Here is a 22,883-nt window from a genome sequence, read left to right on the forward strand (position 1 = left end):
GGAAATGCCAGCCGAAATTGCAGAATTATTATCGAGAATTTTGGCTAAGCAGCCCAGCCCTGTGCATATCAGTTCGCAAATGTCAAAAATGTTTGCTCGCTCATATGTCCATTTATAATTCGCCTTGCTAAGCGCCTAATTATTTACCACTCGCCAAAACTCGCACAGGAATGTGATACAATACAATAGTCTCACTTATAGACACAAGGCATTAAGTAAGCTGACCCATATACCCATATTTCTTCGGGAAAATTAAAATGAAAAATAGTGCCCAAGAGATCTGTTCATAACTGGCTTAGCCTGTGAGTCACCTACCAATTTTCTGTGACTAATTGGGCTCGGCAATTGCTGCAGTTGCATGTGCAGCTTGTGCGATTGCAGAAGCTGACCCGATGCACTTGATATTGTTCCTGGACTGCTTGATGTTGATGTTGATGTTGATGTTGGGTTTCTTAATGATGTTGTTGATGATGTTGTTGCTGAAGTGGCACTTGCATCGCTGGCAGCGGAATGCAATTGCTGTTAGCAAATTGCCTGCGTTTTGCAGAAATCGCGCAAACTGTGGCGGCTGCCCAAACTGAGGCGGCCGGAACTGGATGGCTGATTTGGTAGCGGTTGCTGTTGCTGGTGGCGTTGCAGCTGCAGACGAGGATAAGGGTATCCAAAGGATTGTGGATTTTGCTGCCAGCGCAAGCGCCGCACGTTTAGGGCGCCACATGGATAGGCAACCTGCAAGAGAATTGATGAGAGATTCAAGAAAAAAACACAACACAACGCAACACGAAATGCTGACAGATATCCGAGGAAGCTGTCATCACACCGGAAATAATAAAAACATATGCATATATACGGTCAAAAAACAACAACATCAATGAGCAGGGAGCACAACATCGATTGGTAAATGGTATGTATGGTTATAGGTATAGTTATGAGTTAAACGGAAATCATGATAACAGATAGTGGTGGTCTTGCGGTATTTTGAGAGGCTTTTGAATATGTAGTAGTAGCAGTAGAGTAGTAGAAACAACATCAACAACAACAACATCAATTATAGAACAACATCAATATATGGAGTCAATAACAACATCGATTCTTATGAGTTATAACTTATATCCGAATTCCCAACAGTATGTGATTCAATTTGATGTATATTTTTATCTTTTCCCACCTCGAAACCGAAAAATACACACACTCTTCAAGACTGGATTATAGGCGTAAGTACATTCAAAAAAGGAACATTCCGACACACTTAAGATACTATTTTACTTACCTCATTTTATTATAAAATATTTTGTATAAATTGTTAAAGACACATTTAATGAGTTTGGTGCACAAATAGGAAAAAACATGCAGATATGCTGGAGTGGAATATAAATTATATTACTCTGTATCAAATAAAAAGAAAATGTATTTCAAAATTTAAAGTAAAGTATATGGCACATTTTACCAAATTTACAATGTCTACAAAATATGTTCCTGAAAAACTCTACTACAAGATACTTCAAAATAGTAATAAAAAAAAACATTCTTTTCAGAAGCACCTTAAATGCTCGTGAAATGATGTATCAAAATTGTGGTTTTATTTTGGATTCACTAAAGTGACGAGGTGGCATAACACCCACAAAGAAGCAAGGACGCAATGGGAGATATACGGCACCAATGTAAATCGACATTTTTATTACGCTGTTGGAATATGTCAAGCTCCTTTTCTACAATAAAAATGTCGCGCATTCGGCTTTGAAATGCAAAAAATATTCAAGGACTCCCACTTCCACTCCCACTCCTTCCTTTGTGCGGGAACATTTTCGAGTTGAGGAGCTACCAGTTTTCTAATAAAATATATTTTTACACATGCGCATGCATAAAATATTCTCTTTGTAGTCGGTGTCGGCAATATTTCATGGGCTTTATAAAGTTGAAAATTGTTCCTTCTTTGGCTCAGACAGTTTTTATGGCCGCAGAAGAATGGAGTCAGTGGCTGCTTCTTCCAGCATTAATCAAACTCTTTATCTCAGTAAGCGAAAAAGTTCCATACGGGTATTAGTACAAATTTGTTTAAAAACATAATTTTCCTTCATTTTTTAACAATATTTCGCTTCCAAAATGTAGATATATAAACAAAGAACTTTAAGAAAAATCAGTATTGGCCAAAGGAAAATCACTTTGTTAAATCTCGTCCTTGAAGATTGATTCTTCCGCCCTGCTGAATTTTCGTTACAGACTGCTTGGCTCAGCTGGCTATCTTAATTAATTAACTGATTTGCAAAAATAATAATAAAACTGTCAGCCGCAAGAGAGAGAGCAAAACAGCCGACAGAAATCTCCTGTCCAACTCAACATACTATGTGGCGAGAATATATATATATTTTTTTCTTATCTTAAATTCCTCTTGGCCAGCAGAAGGACACGGGGCCATCTCACTTTCCTGCTTACACTCTCGACTGGCCATTGGCAGAGAGTGGCAGAGTGTGGCCGTTGTCCTTGTTTTTCCTGGAAACTGGCATCCGCCAACACTTAATTAAAATGGCATCCGGCCGAGTCAGAAAAAATCCTGAGCGGCCCAACATGCCAACACCCACCACTACCACCACTACCACCACTACCTCCACCTGCACCACCACCCCCGCAATATAGAGCAGGCCATCCCATCCATCCATCGCGTCCAGTGGTGTGAGTAAGTGAATTCGTTTCCCGCTTTTGGCCGTTGATTGATATGCCAATGAAGCGAACGCCAAGCTCAGGGCTCCTATTCCACGGCTCCATGGCTCCACGGCTCCATGGTTCCATGGCTCGATGGTGCGATGGCTCCATGGCCAGACGGATCCCAGAGACCAAGGAAAGAATGCGGAAAAAATCTAGTTCGTTAGCTCTTATGCAAAGCGGGACAATAGTGTACACTGCGGCCCAATCGCCGGCGCAAAGTCAACAAATGCAGATGGGGCCAGATAAATTGCCAAACTGAAGCGTCCAGCACCAAAGCGGCTTCGGGCCCAATAGCAATAGCTTGGCTTTTAGCTCAGTTAGTTGCGGTTCAGTTCGGCAGAGGCCTGCCAAGGTACTATATGGTACCATAGTTTGGTATGGTGTGGCATGGTCACTCTCGTCTGGAAAAACAACACAAATTTTTGCTTTTTTCTATGCCGAAACAAAGTTTGGGTGAATAATGAAAAGAGGAGTGGCATCCGAAAGGTGTGCTATAAAATCAAAGGGATTTTTCATCACGACGGATATACCCTTTCTATGAAAGTCTACTAACATGTCTACAGATATTACCAATATGCACGCCTAACAAATAAATATTGAACACAATGCACAAATTTTTGTTCCGTGTAATGCCAAAAGGAACTAAAAACTTGTATATCCCTTTTTAATCCTTGGTAAGGGTATTTGCTATTCATTAGTTCTGGAAAGCCACAACTAACCACAAAATCCATTCATTCATGAATTGTGCTACATCAGGGGCGAGCGTGATTAATTGCAGGTTGTGGTTAAATCCTTTTTAGTCCTGATTTCGGAATTTTTCTGGTTAACTCGGCTTGTTTTTTTGCCTCACTTCGTTCTCTTTTTTCTACTATCTTTTGAGCTAGGTGTACCGACAGAAGGAAAAAAACTTTAGCATTTCTATATGGATGTACTAAACAACCGTGTAGGGAAAGGTTCAATTAATTATAGGCTTGCTAGTTACCTTGATTAATGGAAATTTAAATCAGTTGACTAACTTAGGGCTTACTGCATTTAAGCAACATTTAGCAATATACAGCTATATGCTTAATAAAATTCAGATAAACTTTGGGCATTTTTCAGTCGATCAACCCTTAGTTTAAGCCCGTTGCGGAAGTCTTGGCCCTTTCAGCCTAACATTCTTTTTCTTGAACTTCCGTTTCTAAGGCTTTTGAATTATCAGCGACAGCCATTCCCTGGCATATGTGCAAAGTTTCTGCCCAATTGCCGTATTTGCTTCTCGCTCTGTCTACTTGGCAGTAGATATTTTTCATTTTCGAAAAAAGAAAATTATGACTTTTCCCACCCAATTCGTGGCTCCGCCTTCGCTTGCGTCGTTTTTGGGAAATTTGAATACGACAAAGCAGCGCATAAGATTCAGATAAACCTAAACTGCCAGTTGCCATGAAAAGTTGAGCGGTGTTTTCAGGCTTTTTTTCCACGACCGCCGCCTTGTACGGCCACAGTTTGACTTTTTATTTTTATGCTAAACTGTTTCCTCTTTGCAAAAGCCTGTATTTCGTTTGCGCAAAAAACTGGCTGCCAAACTGAGGCACAAAGAGGAAACCGGAAGTTATATCGTCCTCCGGATGATTACTGCACTTTCAGTGTGCAACTTGCCCTTGCCGTAGTGCGCTTTAGCGCTCGACTTGAAGGATCCTTCACTTATCAAAGCACTCGATACGTTAATTAAAAGATCAGAAGGGGATTTGCTCAAGGAATGAACCTCTCTAACACAACTCAACACGGGACTCGCCTTGACTCGATTTAATGAAACAACTCTTGATTATGCAACAGGAAGAGTTGCTGCCTCCTTCCAGCGTCTCCAGCTGTAGAGCTGGCAAAACAATGCGGCAGAGCCAGAGAACAAAGGTGGAATTCCTTCGACTCGCCCTCAAGTTTTAATAAGTGGCACACATGCAGCAACAGTCGACTTCTTCTTGCCACACACACAGTAGCACATTGGCAAGTGCACAAGAATGGAAAAAGACAAGGCTAAAAGTTCTGAAAGAAGCCATAGAAGAAAGATAAACTCCTCCCCCAAGAGCCCAAAGACACCGAAGAGACCAAAGAGCCTGGTTGGGCCTAGACTAAGAAAATGTAATAAATTTCCACACAAAAACAGCCACAAATTTCCCTCTCAGTGTTTGTCAGAGTAAACAAAGAAAATATGAAAACAAAAGGCTGAAGGAGCAGATAGGATGGGATTGAATGGACCAGCCTATCTATTCTTCTATCTCAAAAAGTGGGCGAGGAGTGGAGTGAGGATGTCCTCCAGTTTGCACAACTGTGCTGCAGTTCACAACATTTTGCATATTCAATAAACTGTTTCTTGCCGACTTGTGTTTAGTTTGATTTCCTTTTGAAGACTCTTTTTGTCCTTCTAAGCAAAATTAAATTTCAGTTATGAGTTTCTCGACCGGGAACAAACAGAGCCGGAGACACAATCAAGATTTGTTGTTTTTTCTAATAATTGAAATATTGTGAGGTCAGAAGAAGTTCCCTCCAATTTGAGGACAAACAAAGATTAGTTTTATGTATTTTTTTTTCCTTCTATTCAAATAAATTTACAAATTTTAATTACTTTTCCAGCCACATAAACGGAATTTGCAGCAGGTGAGGGGATAATCAACAACCTGAAACATGTGTTCCCTAACTGCATTTACATGGTTACACATGTTCGGCATTTTCACTACCAAAACTCAATTGGGGTAAACATTAAAAAACATAAATCAAAAACAAAGCAAAATATATCTATATTTTGGAGAGTGGAAATTGCAATCAATTTTCAAACATTACGGCCTTTTACGGCCTTTTGGCAGCCTGTCATAAAATGGCCCAGACCAACGCATTTAAGGTTGGTCAGAGTTTTTGCCGAAATAATTTGGCGCGGGAGCGCAAATTACACAAACATCGAAATCGAAAGCAATCAAAGGGGATTTGCATAATTCTTAGTTTGGCATGCAGGTTCGGTTTTTTTTTAAATCAAGGCTTTAGTCCATAGTAACCCCTATATATAGTTTAAATGAGTATGTATAAAAGTAGCGACATATAGCACAACAAATTATAAAAACAACACTCAAATGAAGGTGCATTTACAAGAAAATTATATGTCTAGCTACTTAATTGATGAAATCGAGGACATTGTCCCCGGCCACTTACCCCTGCTATCGACTGCTTGTCATTGTGGAGCTGGAGCGTTGCCTGTGCTCCTGTCGTGGGCGACGTGGCGGGCGTGGCGGAGCTCTCCGGACTGAAATAAGTCAGAAAAGCGCAACCTGCAATGACAATCATTAAATTATTAATCAGTAGTGGTGGTAAGTGCAAGGAATGTCCGGAGTTTAGTTGCGGCGGCGCAAAGTGCATGCATTTTTAGCTATCTCTTACATTATTTCAATCTATTTGCATTCGCCAAAGCCATGTTCGTTTTATTACACAATTAAAGCCCTTCTGCCCCGTGGAATGTCCTGGCGAAAGGATTGCTCAGGACTGCTAACCGCCACACACACACATGTGGGTTTGCGTGCGCAAAGCGTCAACGTGTTTAGCACAGTTTTGTGGCCATTTTCATAAATCCGTGTAATTTTCCCCACCGCTTTTCGCCTTGCCATTGTTTGGTTGTGGTGGCCCGCTAGGTGTTGTTTGGAGTATGGCAGGGGGATCCTGTCTCTGCTCCTCATTAACTGCTCAACTGCCGCCCCATTTTCCAACGGCCCGGCGACAGGCTCGTGTCAGCCTAAACCGATTTAGCAACACATATTCCGCCAGCACGAAGCCAGCCCCTGACATGTGGTCATACCCAGGGCACCCTGCTTCCCACATTCACTGTCTGTTCCTGCCCCAGATACACATAAAAAAATGTCCTAGACATGACGATCATATTTGTGGTTTTTTAAAACATAATAATAAGGATTTTTCGAAGCCACTCAATTGAATTGTTACATCAAAGTGTATATCTATTTGTGTAATATCTAGCCAGTAATACATTAAGGATAAAGAAACGTATACTGTTGCAGTAGACATTGAACCTGATCCTTTTTGCTAGTAGTTTAATGTATGAAAAACTCATATAAAATTTTTTTAATTGATCGATCTACATTCGTCTTTAGGAATGAGAAATTTTGCTTCAGCATTGCGTCGTATTGCAAAAACGACACATACATACATAATAGTTAGATGTGTTACACATCACTCTTTTTTGGAGTTTCTCATTTTTTGTAAGATTTACCTTTTTTATCCGTGTAACCACTGCAACAGCAACAATTATATTTAACCTTTAGCCCAAAACGCGGGCACGTTTAGGCCAGGAGTAGTCCTTTAGTCCTTTCCCGTGGCCTTTTGTCTGGCCAACTCAAAAGGCCACAGCATGCAACACGTCAAAAGTTGAACGACAAGCGACCAGCTACAACAACCGAAGGGACAAGTGCAAGAGCAACAACCGAACAACCTGCCAACTGTCGACGTCAGCGCCGTCTAACAACATAAAAATTGTCGGCACATTGTTGAAATGCCAGGAAATTATGTGCAGTCCCCCCAAAGGACGAATGGGGGATGGGGGAGCAGAAGGTGCTGTGGGGGATAACAGCTGCCAGTAATTAAAATGAGCAATTCACATAGTGTGGCGGCAAAAACGGTGACCAGACCAGTGCCTAATGAGTTTATTAATTAAAAATCACTCTCATATATACATGCATGTACAGTTGTGTGCATTGAAATAGTAAAGCTAGCTTGCAATTCTTAAATTAAATATATAAAATAAATTAATAAGGGATTTTGGTACCTTAGAGGGCTGAGCTAATTCATTTTAGTAGTGCCGAGAAACAGTTTTCTATAACTTTCTTGACATTACAATTTTTGTGTGATTTTAAGATCGGCAGCTGTGGCAATATTCAAATGTCGAGCTTAGTCGCACAATTAAGTCAGCAAATTACAGAGTCTGCATTCATTAAATGTCTTAAAACTAATTAATTTTAATTGAACCTTATTGCTGCCTATACTTACTCGCAAACAAATCTGAAACTTCTCCACTCCGCGGTTCACCCCACTGCTCCCTAAATTTATTAACCCACATTAACCACTTTCCTGGCAAAATGTTGCTCATGGGGCGCTCGTAATGTGCCTCCAAAGCAATATTATAAGTTGCTGTAGGCTTTTAAAACTTTTCACTTTCCAGAGGAAAGTGCGGTTTGGTATCTCTTTTGCGGCAAATCAACTTTCAAGCTGAATGCTAATGAATCATTTTTGCCAACCCAGTGACCGCAGTCGGTAAAGGTAGCGTTACTTGGCCCATACCATTTATTAGTGGTTCTTGGCGAGGCCAAATTTATGTTTGTGGCGTGCTCAAGCAACTAAGAAGACCGTTAAAACAAAGAAAAAACTCAACGTCTGGCTGCACAAACTAACAATGTTTTTTAGCTTTATTTTATAATCTTGTATATGGTCATATAGTTTAACATGGGTATGCGTAGCAGTCAAGATAGAAAAAAGGTGGCTCTCTTATTTATTAAATCTTAATGTTTAGGAATCAAGAAACGAAACAAAACATTTCAATTAAACTAAGCTTATGAGCCTTTTTCACGAATACAAAAATCATAGCATACTTTTTTGCGTTGCGCGGCAGAATGCTATTGAACCATATACATTAGTACCAAAACCTATTTTAAAACAAACTTTTGCAGAAAAATTCAGTTTTTTCTGATTGTTTCAGTCTATTTGAAAGGACAGAAGGAATGCAGAAAAGCAGAGAAATGGTAATATCTGGTGTCTTTGCGCAATAAATTGTTTCCTTTGCAGGGTCAAAAAAGTTTGCATATTTTTCGTGAGGAAAGTTTAGCAAAGCAAGTGCTGTAATAGTCGTGTGTCTGTTGTTAAGCAAATTGCAGGCTTATTAGCCGCCACTGAATTATACACCACTTGTACGCCAAAAACGGAGCCAACGAGGGAGAGCTTTAATTTTCAAATATGTACAGGCACAGACACAGGCACAGGCGGCTAGGTAAATAATTGATGCCAGTTCTTGAAGAGGAAGCCCGTGGCTTGTGCTCTTTCTGATCCCTTTTTATGGTATTAAGTTATTATGTGCTTAAACCTAAATATAATGCCGCAGGCTTCAGATGTTGAACGCCAGCCGTGGCTGTGCTTTTATTGTTTATTGAGAGCAGTTCCGATGTAACAGGCCGTTTTAACTGTCTCCCCACTTGGCTAACACAAAGGAGCAGCAGTCCTGCTCCTTCGGTGAAACATCTTAAGTGCAGCCTCGAGTTGCTGTTATTCTTCGTTGCCTTCCATTTCCATCACACAGGAAATTGTTATACCTAATGGGTTTTTCCCAGTCTATGCCTGCCGGAGGTAAGTGGGCAACCTTTAAATGTTAAATGGAGCTCGCTTAATAATTGATTAGTTTGAGGCTCACAAGTAGTTAAGTCCCTTACCACCCAATTCTTGGGCGCAGAGTGCGCATTGTAGCAATTACAGCTCTCTTGCCAAATTTGCAAATGCAAATTGATTTTGCGGATGGATTTTGCGGTATCTAACTAAGTTTAACCAGAGGCTAATATTGTTAGGGCTACCCCCTAAGATTTTAATCTTCAATGATATGTGTAATAGTGATTAGGTGTTGCGCTATAATAAATATATCAAAACTTAGCCGATTGGTTAAATGAAAAGATAAAATTGTTTTATCAGAACACATTTTTAAGGTTTAATCAAGTTATACTGAGTAATACTTACTGGCTATATGCTCGTTATGAAAGGCCAACATGATCAATAATTAAGTTCTCTTGTTTCTTTGTCTTCCGTTTCACAAATATAAATATTTTTACTCTCGCAGTTTTAAGAGCTACTGATATTTTTCGCTTTCGTAATATCACACTTTTCCTTTAGTTTACTGAATTTAAAATTTGCCAAGACCTGGAAAGAAATAAATGCGATAAGGGTTATTGTTTAACAAAATAAGTTTGAAAGTACACTGCCAATAACTTTATATAATTAACTTATTTAACAAACTAAACTTTGCCTTAAATGTAGAACTTAATAATATATTGCCGAACACAGGTGGCCTTTAAAAATCGGTGCACTTATATATATAAACCTTTATAGATTTTTATAATTAACAGTAATTTAATAGTAGTTTTAAATTCTTTTTAAAACCAGGGTATCATTAATTCCATGGCCTTACAAAATATACCTTTTTTGGCTCTTATAAACCCGCCAACAACTATTGTTTTCCATATATGTACAAATTTGAAGTTCGCCAACATCAGTAGGAGTTTTCACCCCTTGATTTTTAGTTAGACTCTCAGTAAGTTTGACTGCGCAACTGTGTGGCATTTCCGCTTCCGTAACGGAAGCTAATGGAAATGGAAGGGAACAATTGCGAGGGTCAAAATGACTTGGAAATTCCAAGCTGGAATTGAAAAACAATGCACAAGCAATTTTTAAATAAATAAAGGGTAATTCGGAATGCTTCCTCATAAGAAGCTGAAAACATTTGTGCCTCCGACTATTTAAATATATAAAGCTAGTTTGGACTCAAAGTATTCCGATTTATTTTAACTCGCAACATAAACAATATAGATAAGATATAGGTTTATAACTTAGAGAACATGAAATAAATGTTTAGGTAACCTATGTATATATAATCATTTCCCATCTTTATCAACGAAATAATGATTTTCCTTAAAAAGGTGACGTTTGTATCAGCTTTCCCTTAAATGCGTCTGGTAAATCTTTAATGAGCAACCTAAACGCACTCCAAAAGTAAATATCGATTTTATTTTCTTGCTAATTTTCTGCTCGTTATTGCTATTCCTGCCCCTAACAACAGGACAGCACACACGTGGGCCAGTGTTGAGCTGCTCCTTTTTTGTCCTCAACAAAAAAACAATGAGCTCTCCAGCTAGCTTCTTTTGCCCACAGTTCCTCTGGCTCCTGCCTTCTGTTGGCCAGGCTGTGTTTGTGTTGTCTGCAACTTTTCTGACCATTCAACCAAAATAGTCCGGAACATTGTAGCAAAAACAAAGAGGGGACACAGAGGGGTAGCAAGGACTATAAGGACGTCTGCTGGGGGGATGAGGTTGATGATGACGATGACGATGACGACGTTCACGTCGACAGACTTCCTGACTTGCTGAGTTTCCTGCCTCAGCTTTCTGTTTTTATAAACCTCCAGTGTGAACTTTTAAAAGGTATATTGGACTAAGCTAAGTCAGATCCGTTTATCTAAACAGGGTATCTTTTGGTTCGGTAAGAACGAAGCAAATTGTAAATGCTTGTTTGCCTCATCGTACGTAACACAAACCTTGGTGTGTAGGATTTAGATTTGCATTTACCAGTCTGCACCTCCTTTTCCATGCCAACCCATTTACTTTACTCATGCAGAAGCCTAAGCAATTGGTTTATCAGAGTATATGCTGGGATATAAGTCTAGTTGTTAGAACCCCACTCTGCAGAAGGCACTCGATTTAAAAAAACCCTAATGAAGGCGATGATGGTGGTTATAATGATACTAAATGTGATTTCTCTGTGTGAGTTCCTCGCAGCTTAATTATGTTACGGGAAGTTTTCATTACTTTTAGCCTGGTTTTAGTCGTAACCCATTAGCATGGCGAACAAATTCCATTGTTTTGGCTTTTCGTTTAGCCCGCATATATCTTCTCATTTCCCACCCGCTGAAATTGGGCAAACATAATGGAATTTCCATGTAAACAATTTGCATGCTTTTAGCTTTACCTCATTTACATGGTATTGGTTTGGTAACGAGAGAGAGACAGAGTAAAGTCAAAAACTCCCTTCTGAGACAAATTAACACATCAAGTTTTCGCATAAGCCAAGGTAATAATTGAGAGATCTGAGATAGACTAATTTTAATAATTTGTTTGTGTATACCAGGCTCTAATGTGCTGCTGGTCATTTTTTGCTTGGCTTTCATTCCATTAATTTCACTAAACCCTCATCTTGCCTTTTTGTGCCTGTGTGAAACTGTTTGTCAGGCTTATGAGCTTAAGCGAGGACACTCTTTCACACGGAAAGCGAAGAGATATTGCTAAGTAGATGAGAATCTAAATACATACGTGCATGCACTCTGCAAAAAAGTGCTCTAGTTTAGTGCCCTGGGGCCTATATAAATGAGAAAAAAATCGGACTGCAAATTAAGTGCTTAAACCATGGAGGAGTTAATTAGGCGTAGCACGCTAGCCGCATTTTCTTAAAATGTTTGTTTCTCCTGAATTTCGGGAAAAAGTTTTAAAAGCCAGTAAATGGATAAGCACGGGAGATATTGTAGTTAAAGTTTGGCTTAAAGATTATCTGATATGTAATGGCTTACTCACAAAATGCTTTTTTAAAAAATTCTTATTTTTTTTCCTGAATTGTAATAAGTTTGTAACAACTTATCTGCGTGTGTACATGTATGAGCATAATAAGTCAAATTAAATAAATTTAATTACATAACCAGCCCAATGCCAGGTTGAAGAGGACCCATCGAGCCGGATACTCAACTTTTGCCTGTGAGTGTGGAACAGGACCCACGCCAAAACACCCACACATCCTCCCACACGACTGTCCTGTAGATAGACCGAGTTGCATTTGTGCCGGAATGTTTGTGTGAATGCGCCTACTTAGCCTTTAGTTTCAAGTGCACGGCCTCTCCGGAACCCCCCCTCTTTATGTGTGGTAGGATGCCCAACATAACCCATGCAACCCATCACCCACACAGCTACCACATCGGGTGCAGGTGCTCAAGCGGAGCCACACACACACACATACACACATTAATTCATTCTGAGTGAGGGCAGGGGTGTGCCTGTGTATGTGTGTGGAAGTGGGAGGGAGAGGGGGAGTAGGGGCTCCTGTGTACAAGTTCGTTTAGTCCTGGTCGTCGTTCATGTGAGTGGTGCTCTGAATCAGCATCCCATGTACCCGCACCCTTTTGGTATCCTGCCACCAGGACCTCGTCCGCAATCGTCCACGAAACTCGACTGACTTTCTCCGTGGCTCTTCTGCCACCGCCTTCCGCCCGATTTTCCCTTTCTCTGTTTGACTTAACAAGTCGTCGGTCGGCGAGTAATTATGAAAATTTTCAAAATGAGCTCTCGTCCTGCTCGAGCCCTCACAGTTCAGTTTTTGAAAGTTGAGTACGAGTAATTAAAAATTTCGTAGTGTCGCCGCTACTCAACTGAGTTCCCCGCTCTAGATTTGACTCCTGCCCCAACAGAATTGTCTGGCATATGCTTATTTAGCTGTTGTTTTCGGAAATACGGGGTTATATGAATTTAAATTAAATTCATTTCGCTTTCCCATGTACTTATTTTAGCAGGTAAAATATACAAACACTACACTCCCAAGCTGTGTATGTAGGTGAATGTGGCTTTTGTCGGCGGGCTTCCTCTTAATTAGAAAAGCGGAAAGGCATTTAGTTCTAAAGCGCTTCTATATAAAACCTAAACATGACTGCAATTAGTTTTGGTGAAATGTCCAAGATGACGGGTGCCACATAAAAGTACTTTGAAAAAAATGTTAATTGAGTTCACGTGGGATGAAAATTAAAACTTAATTAAGTACTGTTTAGTTAGGTCAGGTTAGGTTACTAAAAGGTGAGATTGCAGAAAATATTATGCAGAACTTAAAGGACTATTGTCATTCCAGTTATGTGTTTAACAAATGAAAATAGAATTCGAGTTGTTAAATGTTTCTACTCGAGCGACAAATAACCTTAATTGCGTCTTTGTTTGGCCATTATCCTTGCCACCTAATTTCATTTCAAGAATATGATGATGCACATTAACAACTTGGCTAGCCACAAAGCAAACAAAATGGCATCTAATCCTGCCATTTATGTGCGTATGAAGTGTGAGATAATGGTTCGTTTGTGGGAGTAAGTACTTTGTTTTGAGCTCAGATGTGGCAAAGATGGCAGCAGCTTCAATGACATCACATTCAAGGCATCCGTTGTTGTTTAAATAGAGAAAAACTTGCAACAATTCATTTGAGTGCATCGATTTAAGATTCTTAGTGATATATTTATTATTTTGATTAAACTGTTTTTAAGATTTTAAATCCAAGGTATTCAAGGTATTTCTAAGCATTTTAGCACTCAAAGAGACAAACCTAAACTATTGAAGTTAAGTTGGTAAAGTTTAGCTAAAATTAAAAAGGTCTGTTTTTCTTATATTTACATTGCCTATAAAGAGCCAAAAACTTGGATAAGATTAAGTTCAGGATAGTTCCAATCCTAGCCATATGAATTAACTGGGCTTAGGCAGCAAAGTCACTCAGGTCTGTTCAAGACAGTCCCGAAAATAATTAATAATTAATCAAGTTGTAATTTGCTTTCTTGGCAGGGCAGACATTATAGCCAAATGACCTTTTGGTCATTTACTCCGCAACCGAAAAGCAGACGAAACCCAGACAGTCAACGCCAAAGGGATGATGATAATGGCGAACATGAATATTTAAACGACACCCACATACATACACGGTACGAGTTAGATGGAGATGTAACTAACTTGTGGTTTCCCCGTTTGGACAACACTGAACCAGAAATCCGAAGCCAAAATGTTGTTGATCTACTAGATACCAGAGCAAAGGGAAGTCAAGTCCAATGGTTTGACATATTGCAGTAACGAAACAAAGGCTGAATATGTCACACGCAGGCATGGCATTCCACTGTATAAACTTCTCTTTCAATATGATCCCGCCTCAAACGTTACCCTCTGAAATATATACCATAGATAAAGAATGTCATCGAAATTGCCTCATTTCTTCATCCTGCCCTTTTCTTTTAGACACTTTAACCGCAAGAATGTTTGACCAGTGTGGAAATGGAAACGGAATGACTATAACTCATATGCGAAACCACAAAGAATTGCAAATGTAATTAACAATGTAATTTTGGCCTTTACATGTATGTACCTTCACCACCTCGTTTTCCTCAATCTGCACGTGTACATGGGGTATTTGAAAGACAATTTAAATGAGTATGGTTGTCGGTGAAAGGGGGTAAAGGTGAAGAGGTGAAAAAGTGAAAAGGGTCTGGGCAAAGTCTGGGGCTGAATGCTAACAATAACAATGCCACAGCAACAATTGTAATGATGAAATAAAAGTCAAGTGAATACAATGGCTTCGAAAACAACAACAGCAAATGCAAAAGCGGCAAACCAAACATGAAACTCACTCACTCAGAGTGGAACTACAATATATGTATGGATGAATGGGGACGGACGGTTGGTTGGATTGGGGAAAAAGGGGAAACGGAAATACGACTACACCTATTATCAGAATGGCTCCCTCACCCTTAGCATCTGACTTGTATTTGGCGTGAGTTGGTCGCTTGTTGTTCGTTACATGAAAGGGCAACTTTGTAACAACAGCACGGCCAAATACAACAAAAATAAAGTACACAGTTTTATAATAAAAACCAGTAAGCAATGCAACAAACCGTGTTGATAGACGGCTAAGCTACCCCTTGGCCAACTTGTTAGCCTCATATAGAGAATCAAAAATCACAAATCACTCCCCAACTGTTAATCATCGCCCCGAAATTGTAATGGCATGTGCAGCAGTCAGTCAGTCAGTCAGTCAGGCAGTCCATCCTGCCACGTCCACTTATACTCCCCATAAACATGTAATGTGCACTATATGTAACAGCTTGTAACAGATTTCTGGGGGAACAGAGATTTTAGTTTTTGCCGCCGTTTTTCAACTCAACTCTTTTTTAGGTGTAACTCATACTGCACACTGTGTCTCTGGCCTTCGAGCTTGCATGCGAGTTTAAAGTTGTTGGGTGCCCGGTTTAGGTTTACCTCCGACCTCCGACCTCCGAACTCCGATCCACCACAGGCACCCATCCTTCTCCTCCTTCACCAGAAACACTCTTTTCGTGTTGCCAAACTGAACTGAACTGGGAACTCTGAACTGTGAACTGGGTCCTGGGTCCGGGGTCCAAGGTAGTGGGTAGTACCTAGTGGGCCCTGGGAGCAGAGAGCTGAGTTGAGAGACTAACGGCAAGCCAAGCGCCCCAGGTGCAAAGTGTAAATGAAGACTGATTGCAGTGCACATTCAGGGGAGGGGGTATTTTGGGGTGGCTGGGTGAAAGGATAAAGAAGAGGTTGCGAGTACAAGAGTGGCATAAAAAACGCTGCTCTTGTTTGCCGAAAAACGGGGGGTAATTGCGGTTAAGTGCTGGTTTATTGGCTTGGCAAAAGGACTTAAAAGATATTTGAATTTGGCAACGCGACAAATATACACCCTGAGCGATTCTAGCGCCCATGTATACAATTACACGACTAACGTTGAGTTCTACCTAAGTTCTGCTGCCCACAACTTGGGTGTTTTATTGAATCGTGTTGATATGGTATAGTTGCTGATACCAGCATAAATGACTTTTACAATTCATTATGGCGAACACAATTGTTGGCTTTCTGTTTCGCCAACATTAATTTCTAAAAGCATTTGCCATTCGGCGGGATGCGAAGCCCCATCAGCGGGCCACATTAAAAAATTAATTTTTTAATTGAAATACAAACCTCCTGGCAATCCGAAGAGCTCCCAAAAGGGGTGAATCCGTGGGTGGCTCCAGGACACTCCACATATGTGTGTATGTGTATGTGTGCATGTGCATGTGTATGTGTATGTGTTCAGTTGGCGGGGGACAGGCAGCTGCTGTCGCTCACTTAAGTTAATACGCAAACCAAATGTCACTCAACATTATCAACAGCAAACGTAATCAGTTAAAACTTTTTCCTGCCTCTCTCCTCCGTCGCTGTTGTTGTTGTTATGGGCCTAAACCATTCCACAGACCGACAGACTGAATGACAGACAGTGGTTATTGTTGCTGTTGCTGTTGTTGCCGCTGTGCAAAAGTTGGCAACATGTTTGTACTTTATTTCAATTTTGTATGTCCTCTACTTGACTCTGCTCCGACAGGCGAGCGAGCCAACGTTGTGAGTGCTCAAAACAAAGCGAAATGAAAGCACGTTTTACAACGAATCCTAGATGTTCTGCCCTGGAACATGTGTACCATCAACGCCGATCCATTTCCAATTAACTTATTGATTTCTGCAAACATAACAACAAACAATTGCCTGATTGTTACTGATCCAACTGGACATAGCCTTATAGGTATAATTCGCCAAGTCTGAAGAATTATGAACGTAACCCATCAAGCAAGCAACTCACCATCGACTGTGTGCGATTCCGTGGAAAAAGAATTTTTTCTATTTCGTTTCACTTTTCGGTGAACGAAAACTGAACACCGAACTGTAGGCCGAATGTCTAAATTTTGCTTGGCTGTTGGTTGAGGGCGCAACCTGATATAGTCCTCCTGCCAACGGAACGAGCTTGTCGTAAGTGCTCGCGGGTTTTTGCATATTTTTGGGCAACTGCTCGCGCCGCGTCACTTTGCAAAACTGCTAACAAAGGGCAAAGGATGGGGCACGGGGGCAATGTGGAGCTGTTTCAGAAGCGAAGTGGCGTGTGTGGGCCACTTGACAGCCGTTTAAATGCATTAAAAAATTACCTACTCTAACATGAGCAATGGAAAAACGGAAGGTGGTCGCAAAGAAAAAAAAACAGCGGCAAACATGTCAGCCGCCCAATTTCACATGTGACAGAAGGGCGGAAGCGGGAGAAGCTTTAAGGGCTACGTGGATGTCACGCTCGACGGCCAAGTATGGAAAAATCAAATCCGCTGCAACTGCCGTTCGATTTAAAGGGGTCAACAGCAAGAAATGGATTTGTTCTGGGCACGGGTGCCCGTTTTCCGAGAACTATTAAACAGGCTTCACTCGGTCTGAAAGCAACTTCCTGAGTTTGAAGACCTCTATTGGCAACTCACAATACAAGTTACTCACAACATCTAACGAATAATATGAGCTTTGAGTCTAAGATATGAGTTCTGAGACGAAATATATTTTGGGTAAATATAAACAGGTTTAAGCGCTATTTTACACAGAATAAAAATATATGGCGCCCAACGTTTTTAACCATTACACCAACCATAAGAAGAATAAAAGAAAAAAATCAAAACATTAGAGACCTTTTAAAATAAGTACAAATATTTTTATTTACTACTAAAGTAAGGAACTTAAAAAATATCAAAAGCATACGAACTCATTATTCCCGAAAAGCTACAAATCCTTTGCTGATGAGTTCATCCATTCTGTTAGGATATCCAGGGAAACCACATAGACCGGAGGAAACAACGCAGCGGAATACCCGGACTGCAAATTACGGACCTGGGTGACTGACAGCGTCCGACTTTTTTTGGTGGTCCTGTCCTGTTCCGGGTGCAAAAACGCATTACGCATTCACTTTGCTCAACACTTGTGTTCATTTAATGCAGCCTATCCCCATCCTCTCGATTCGATCCCATTACCACTGCTCGCTTACCGCACTCTGGTCTGTGTACTTTTGTTCAAATATTCATTGCAAATTCCAATTTAATTTTCGCTTAAATTGGCAATACCAACAGCGAAATCTGCAGTTGATAGCGCCGCTGAAGCTTGTTTTCCTTAAAGCTATTTTCAGTTTTACCTGAGCTTCGGTGTGCCAAATGAAAATAGTTCGGTGGTTTGAGTGCCTTTTTACGCAGACTGATATATCAAAAAGTAACTGATGAGTAGTAAACTATTTCATTTCTACATTAGCACTATTATCAACTCCGGCAAGTTATCCACAAATTTAAGCTACTAGGTGTGAAGCACTATAAATTAATTAGAGTTTGAGATAGAACTTCTGGCACACTGACTTATAATTGAAACTTTCCTACAAGTGCAGCAATTGCTAAATTTAAAGAAGCAAATGGGAGCCAAAAGAAAGGAAGAAGTTGAGATAAAGAAAGCTTTAATGGCTTAAATAGTTTTCTCAATTATGAAGTTTATACTTTCCTATTAAACTTTATACCTCCTTGCCTATTGATACAATTATTCTTAAAAGTAATTTTGATTAAGACGACTGCACATTAATAGATATTTTATATTAGTACATTTACGAGATTCGCTTTCCCATCTCAGTATGCAAAATAAAATGGTCTCATGCTGCGACATTCTCTGCTGTATTGCCTTAAGATTTATGCCTCTGAATTGGCCTTATTGGTATGAACCAACTTGGCATTATTTGCAGTTTCAATAAAAGGGCACACGCTGCGTATGAGCAATATTTCAATTACATTTTAAATGCGAGCCTATAATTTTATAATTTTTCTTCAACTATTCAATAGCTGCTATTTGAAGCTATTTATTGCATAAATTAGAAAAAAAGGCCCAGGATCATTGTAAATATTTAAAAAAAATTGTAAGAATGGTTCTTAAAGCCGCCTCAAAAGGTCAAATGGCAACGGAAGGTCAACGCATGCTCCTTACACATAGAAATCAAACAATTCCTGCAATATGAAGACAAAAAGCCTGGGGAAATTCTGCTGAGTTGAGATTCAGTTTTCACATTGTCTAACAATAGAAAAGTGTATTTCAAAGTTGGCCATGTTGGCATTGAAAATTGAGTACTTAATACTAAAATAATGAAGTCGTTGATAAATTCAATACTATCTAATACTTTCTACCTCGCTTTAACTTCCCCATTAATGTTGCAAACGATTGTAGTCATTTATTTGCTTACTTCGGGGGGAAATGGAGAAATGATGGCTTATATAAATCGCATTGATAAATCCCTGGCCAGCACGTAATATGGAAATTAAAACACAACTCAAACAAAGAGCAGTCTAGAAACGGCAAAAAAACATCTCACCCACCTGCACATTTACTTGCGTAGTAAATGTTTCCTCACATGCGAAGTGGACATGCAGCATTGTTTTAATTTTTTAGTAACTTAACAAAACGAATACACGTTTGGTATGTTCAGAGTCCATTTTTTGTAACCTAAGTATAACAAGAGAGTGCTCCTGTATACCCGTTACCCAAAAAGTGGAATTGCGAACGAAAATTCTTCTACATATTTTGGAATATCGGTAGAAATTAGGGGAAAAAATTATGAAAACTAAAAAAAAAAAATGATGTGGCCATGTCCAGCCATTTCTCCTGTTTCATACTTGTCCACGAATCTAGAATACTCTCTTACGCTACGAGTAATGGGTATAATTACTATTTCCTAAGCGAATATTTCATATTAAGTCCTTCGTTTTTATGCAAAAACAAATATGTGTCAAATCTTTTATATTAAATAAATTGGTGTAGAAACGAACTGGATAATTGTTTCTAAAAGTACTTGTTTAAAAAAAAATAAAATTTTTTTTCAATTTTTTGCAATTTTTGATGATGATTTTGGATTTTTGACAAAAATCGATTTTCTGTGTTTTTGCGATTATAAATATCCGTATTTTGATCAGAACATTCAAAATATATCTCCAAATATGGAATGTCATACCTCGTTGAGTTCGTAATTAAATTTCCAATCGAACTATGTTTTAAAAAAAAATAAAATTTTTTTCACATTTTTTGCATGTTTTTGCGATTATAAATATCAGTATTTTGATCTTGTAGAACGTTGCAGGGAATTGTTTTTACAAATGAAGGAAAAAATGTCCGATGCAAGCCTTGTCTCCAATCAAGCCCTAGATGCCAGACATTTGTGGTCGGCCTGTTAGGTTTCTTCAGTGGAAAGTCTGGTCTATTACATTTGTGACCCAACATTTTTGCAGCCTGACGGCATGGGAAATGGGAAATTGTTACTGAAAATCGCAGACTCCTCCAGAGGCAGACCCAGGCATCCGCTTGCGAATGTTTCAAGTTTAAAATGAGCGTGTAATTAGAAATGTAAAGAGGGTAATGAGGGGGGCAGGCCAGGGAAAACGGAAAGTGGCAAGAGGAAAGTGGAGTCGAGTCAGCTGCAGAGCAAAAGTCACTGCTGCGTCTCGTCCCCAGGAAATGTGCCACGCAAACGAAGAAAATGGCGAATAAAATTGAAATAAAGTGGTGCAAATGCAAAAACGTGCACACACCCGTTCAGCTCACCTCACCTCACCTTACCACAAAAGTGCAGCAACGCCACCTTGCAACGGTTGAGGTTGAAGGAAGTTTCTGGCCCCCAACAATGAGTAGCATAAAAAGTTATGTATAAAAATCTTTCGCTATTTTTTGCTTGCACTTCCGTTACAAGGCGAACCGAATTTGCATGTGACATTTGTGGTCGGGTTTTTGTTGATGGATGAGGGTCGACAGATATCTTTGCATCAGCAAAGTTGGTTGATAAAGCAATGAACGAGGTTGTATACGTGTATTTAAATTAGAAGATATGGAGAATATAAAGGAATATGCATTGGTATCTTAATTACAATTTCAAAGCAATGCGCAATGGTATCTTAATTACAATTTTTAAAAGGTCTTGACTACAATCAGTATATATTAAAAGTGCGCTGTGTGGAAAATTAAAGATGCGCTGGTGTATTGAAATAAAGTATAATAATACTATGCAAATCTACAGCGAAAATAGTCTGATGATTGTAGCATAATGATAAATGGATAAAATAGTGTTTAAGTCTTCTAAAACATATACATTTCTGCTAATATTTATGTGAATAATATTTAAAAAGAAGGCAATTTTTAATGAGATTTAAACAAATTGGAAGGTGAAGAATGTGAAGGAACGTATATCCTATTATAACAAGTTTATTATCAAACTAAAGTTTTTTCTTAATCAATGGAATCATTGACTTTACCACAATATAAATTCATTTAAATAATTTATACTTTTGAAAATAATTGTTTATCAGAAATGTTGATTTTTTCACTTACCACTCTGTAACGCCCAATTAAGCTGTAAGCGCTTTAATAGCCAAACATTTGAAAACAGGATGAAAAGTATTTGTTGTTTAATTTGCTGTATAATTCAATTTGTTTTCACGGGTAGCATATGTGACATTTACTCTGCATATTTATTCAATAATAAATATAAATTTGAATTTCATAATTTTTTTCACCTAACAGTGTTTGCTGGTATTTAATGATCTGCTGCACCTCCTGGTCTACACGGCTTTATTACACATTGCATTAGGCACTACATTAATTCCTGATGTTTCTGTTGTATATTTTTTAATTTCGCTTATGCTGTTTGCAGAATTAATTTATGAAATATTTAAAGAACGACGCGCCGCAAGCTTTTATTTTTGGTTATTTCTGTTTGTGTTGTTTTTTTTTCCATGAATTATTGATGGCGTTTGTTTTGTATTTTGTTATTCATTTATTACTTTTGATAATATTTTTTGCAGACGCTGTAAAACATAAATGCACACTGATGTTTAATGGGGGTGTGAGGAGGCGTGTTACAAATCCATATGAGGGCGCGTAACGGCGAGGCGATAATAAACATGCACAAACACAATAAATTTTACATTATAAACAGCAGGAGCAACAAAATGTACAATTAGCAACAGCGAAAACATAAATTTCGGTTAAGAGTTTAAACGGAAAACAGCGAAAAACAGCGAAACAGCGAAACAGCAAAATCTCGTATACGCCATGTGAGCGCGTAATAATTATGGCTTTTGGGCACGCAGTGTAGGCCACAGAAGATATCTTGAAATTTGTGTATATTTTTTACATCACATTCCCGCCCTCCTGTAAAATGTACGCTGAAAGCGAAATGTTCTCCAGCAAGGACATGAACGCGAGGTGGCAAGGTCTGTCAATAGCTAAAGTTGGCTGACGAAGCCAAAAACAAAACACTGGCTGCGAAGAAGCCAAGCGCAGCCTTTTGGCAGCTGGAAAAACACATATACACTCGTATGTACACACGTCTATGTGGGCGCAGTCTGGGCTAGTAAAAGGCAAACGCGGAGCAAAAGGACTCTGGGTGAAGCGACAAAAACGAAATCAAGCCAAAAGCTGAGAAAAAAGCGCAAGCAAAACAAAGTCGAGCGGATGATGAGACCTGACTGGCCCAGAAAAAAAAAAGAAAGAGGGAAAAGCGGAGAAAATCCAGAGCCAAGTGATACAAAAAGGATACTCCTCAGCCATTTAAAGGCGAAGTGTTCATTTTGGAGCAAAGTATGTCCTCCTCTCTAGGTGAGTACTATGGGTTTCAGTCACTTATTGCTATGGTGTTTATTAACGTACTTGGTGTGTATATCTTGTTTGCTCAGGAAAGCAGAAGCAGGTGACAAAAAAAGGATATTCCTTGCCTATCAAGGGTAAGGCTTCAAAGATATTTCTTAA

At 39.3% G+C, this 22,883-nt stretch overlaps 1 protein-coding gene across 1 annotated transcript; it reads right to left on the reverse strand.

Moving 5' to 3' along the window:
• Positions 1-522: 522 nt before the first annotated feature.
• Positions 523-21,756, reverse strand: LOC120447748. Its single transcript, XM_039629296.1, has 4 exons — positions 21,465-21,756; positions 9,451-9,630; positions 5,884-5,999; positions 523-729 (listed from the first exon to the last, which is right to left on the reverse strand). The coding sequence occupies exons 2-4, from the start codon at positions 9,479-9,481 to the stop codon at positions 523-525; spliced, it is 354 nt and encodes a 117-aa protein (XP_039485230.1). The 5' UTR covers positions 9,482-9,630; positions 21,465-21,756.
• Positions 21,757-22,883: the final 1,127 nt, after the last annotated feature.

This window comes from Drosophila santomea, chromosome 3L, assembly GCF_016746245.2.
Source record: "Drosophila santomea strain STO CAGO 1482 chromosome 3L, Prin_Dsan_1.1, whole genome shotgun sequence".
NCBI classification, from domain to species: domain Eukaryota; kingdom Metazoa; phylum Arthropoda; class Insecta; order Diptera; family Drosophilidae; genus Drosophila; species Drosophila santomea.

Bases quoted from the DNA above. Each gene is read 5' to 3' on its own strand.
- LOC120447748 (XM_039629296.1), bottom strand. From the start codon at position 9,481: ATGTTGGCCTTTCATAACGAGCATATAGCCA. The intron at 6,000-9,450 runs GTAAGTATTACT...TTGTCATTGCAG, and splicing joins TCATAACGAGCATATAGCCA to GTTGCGCTTTTCTGACTTAT. The intron at 730-5,883 runs GTAAGTGGCCGG...ATTCTCTTGCAG, and splicing joins ACAAGCAGTCGATAGCAGGG to GTTGCCTATCCATGTGGCGC.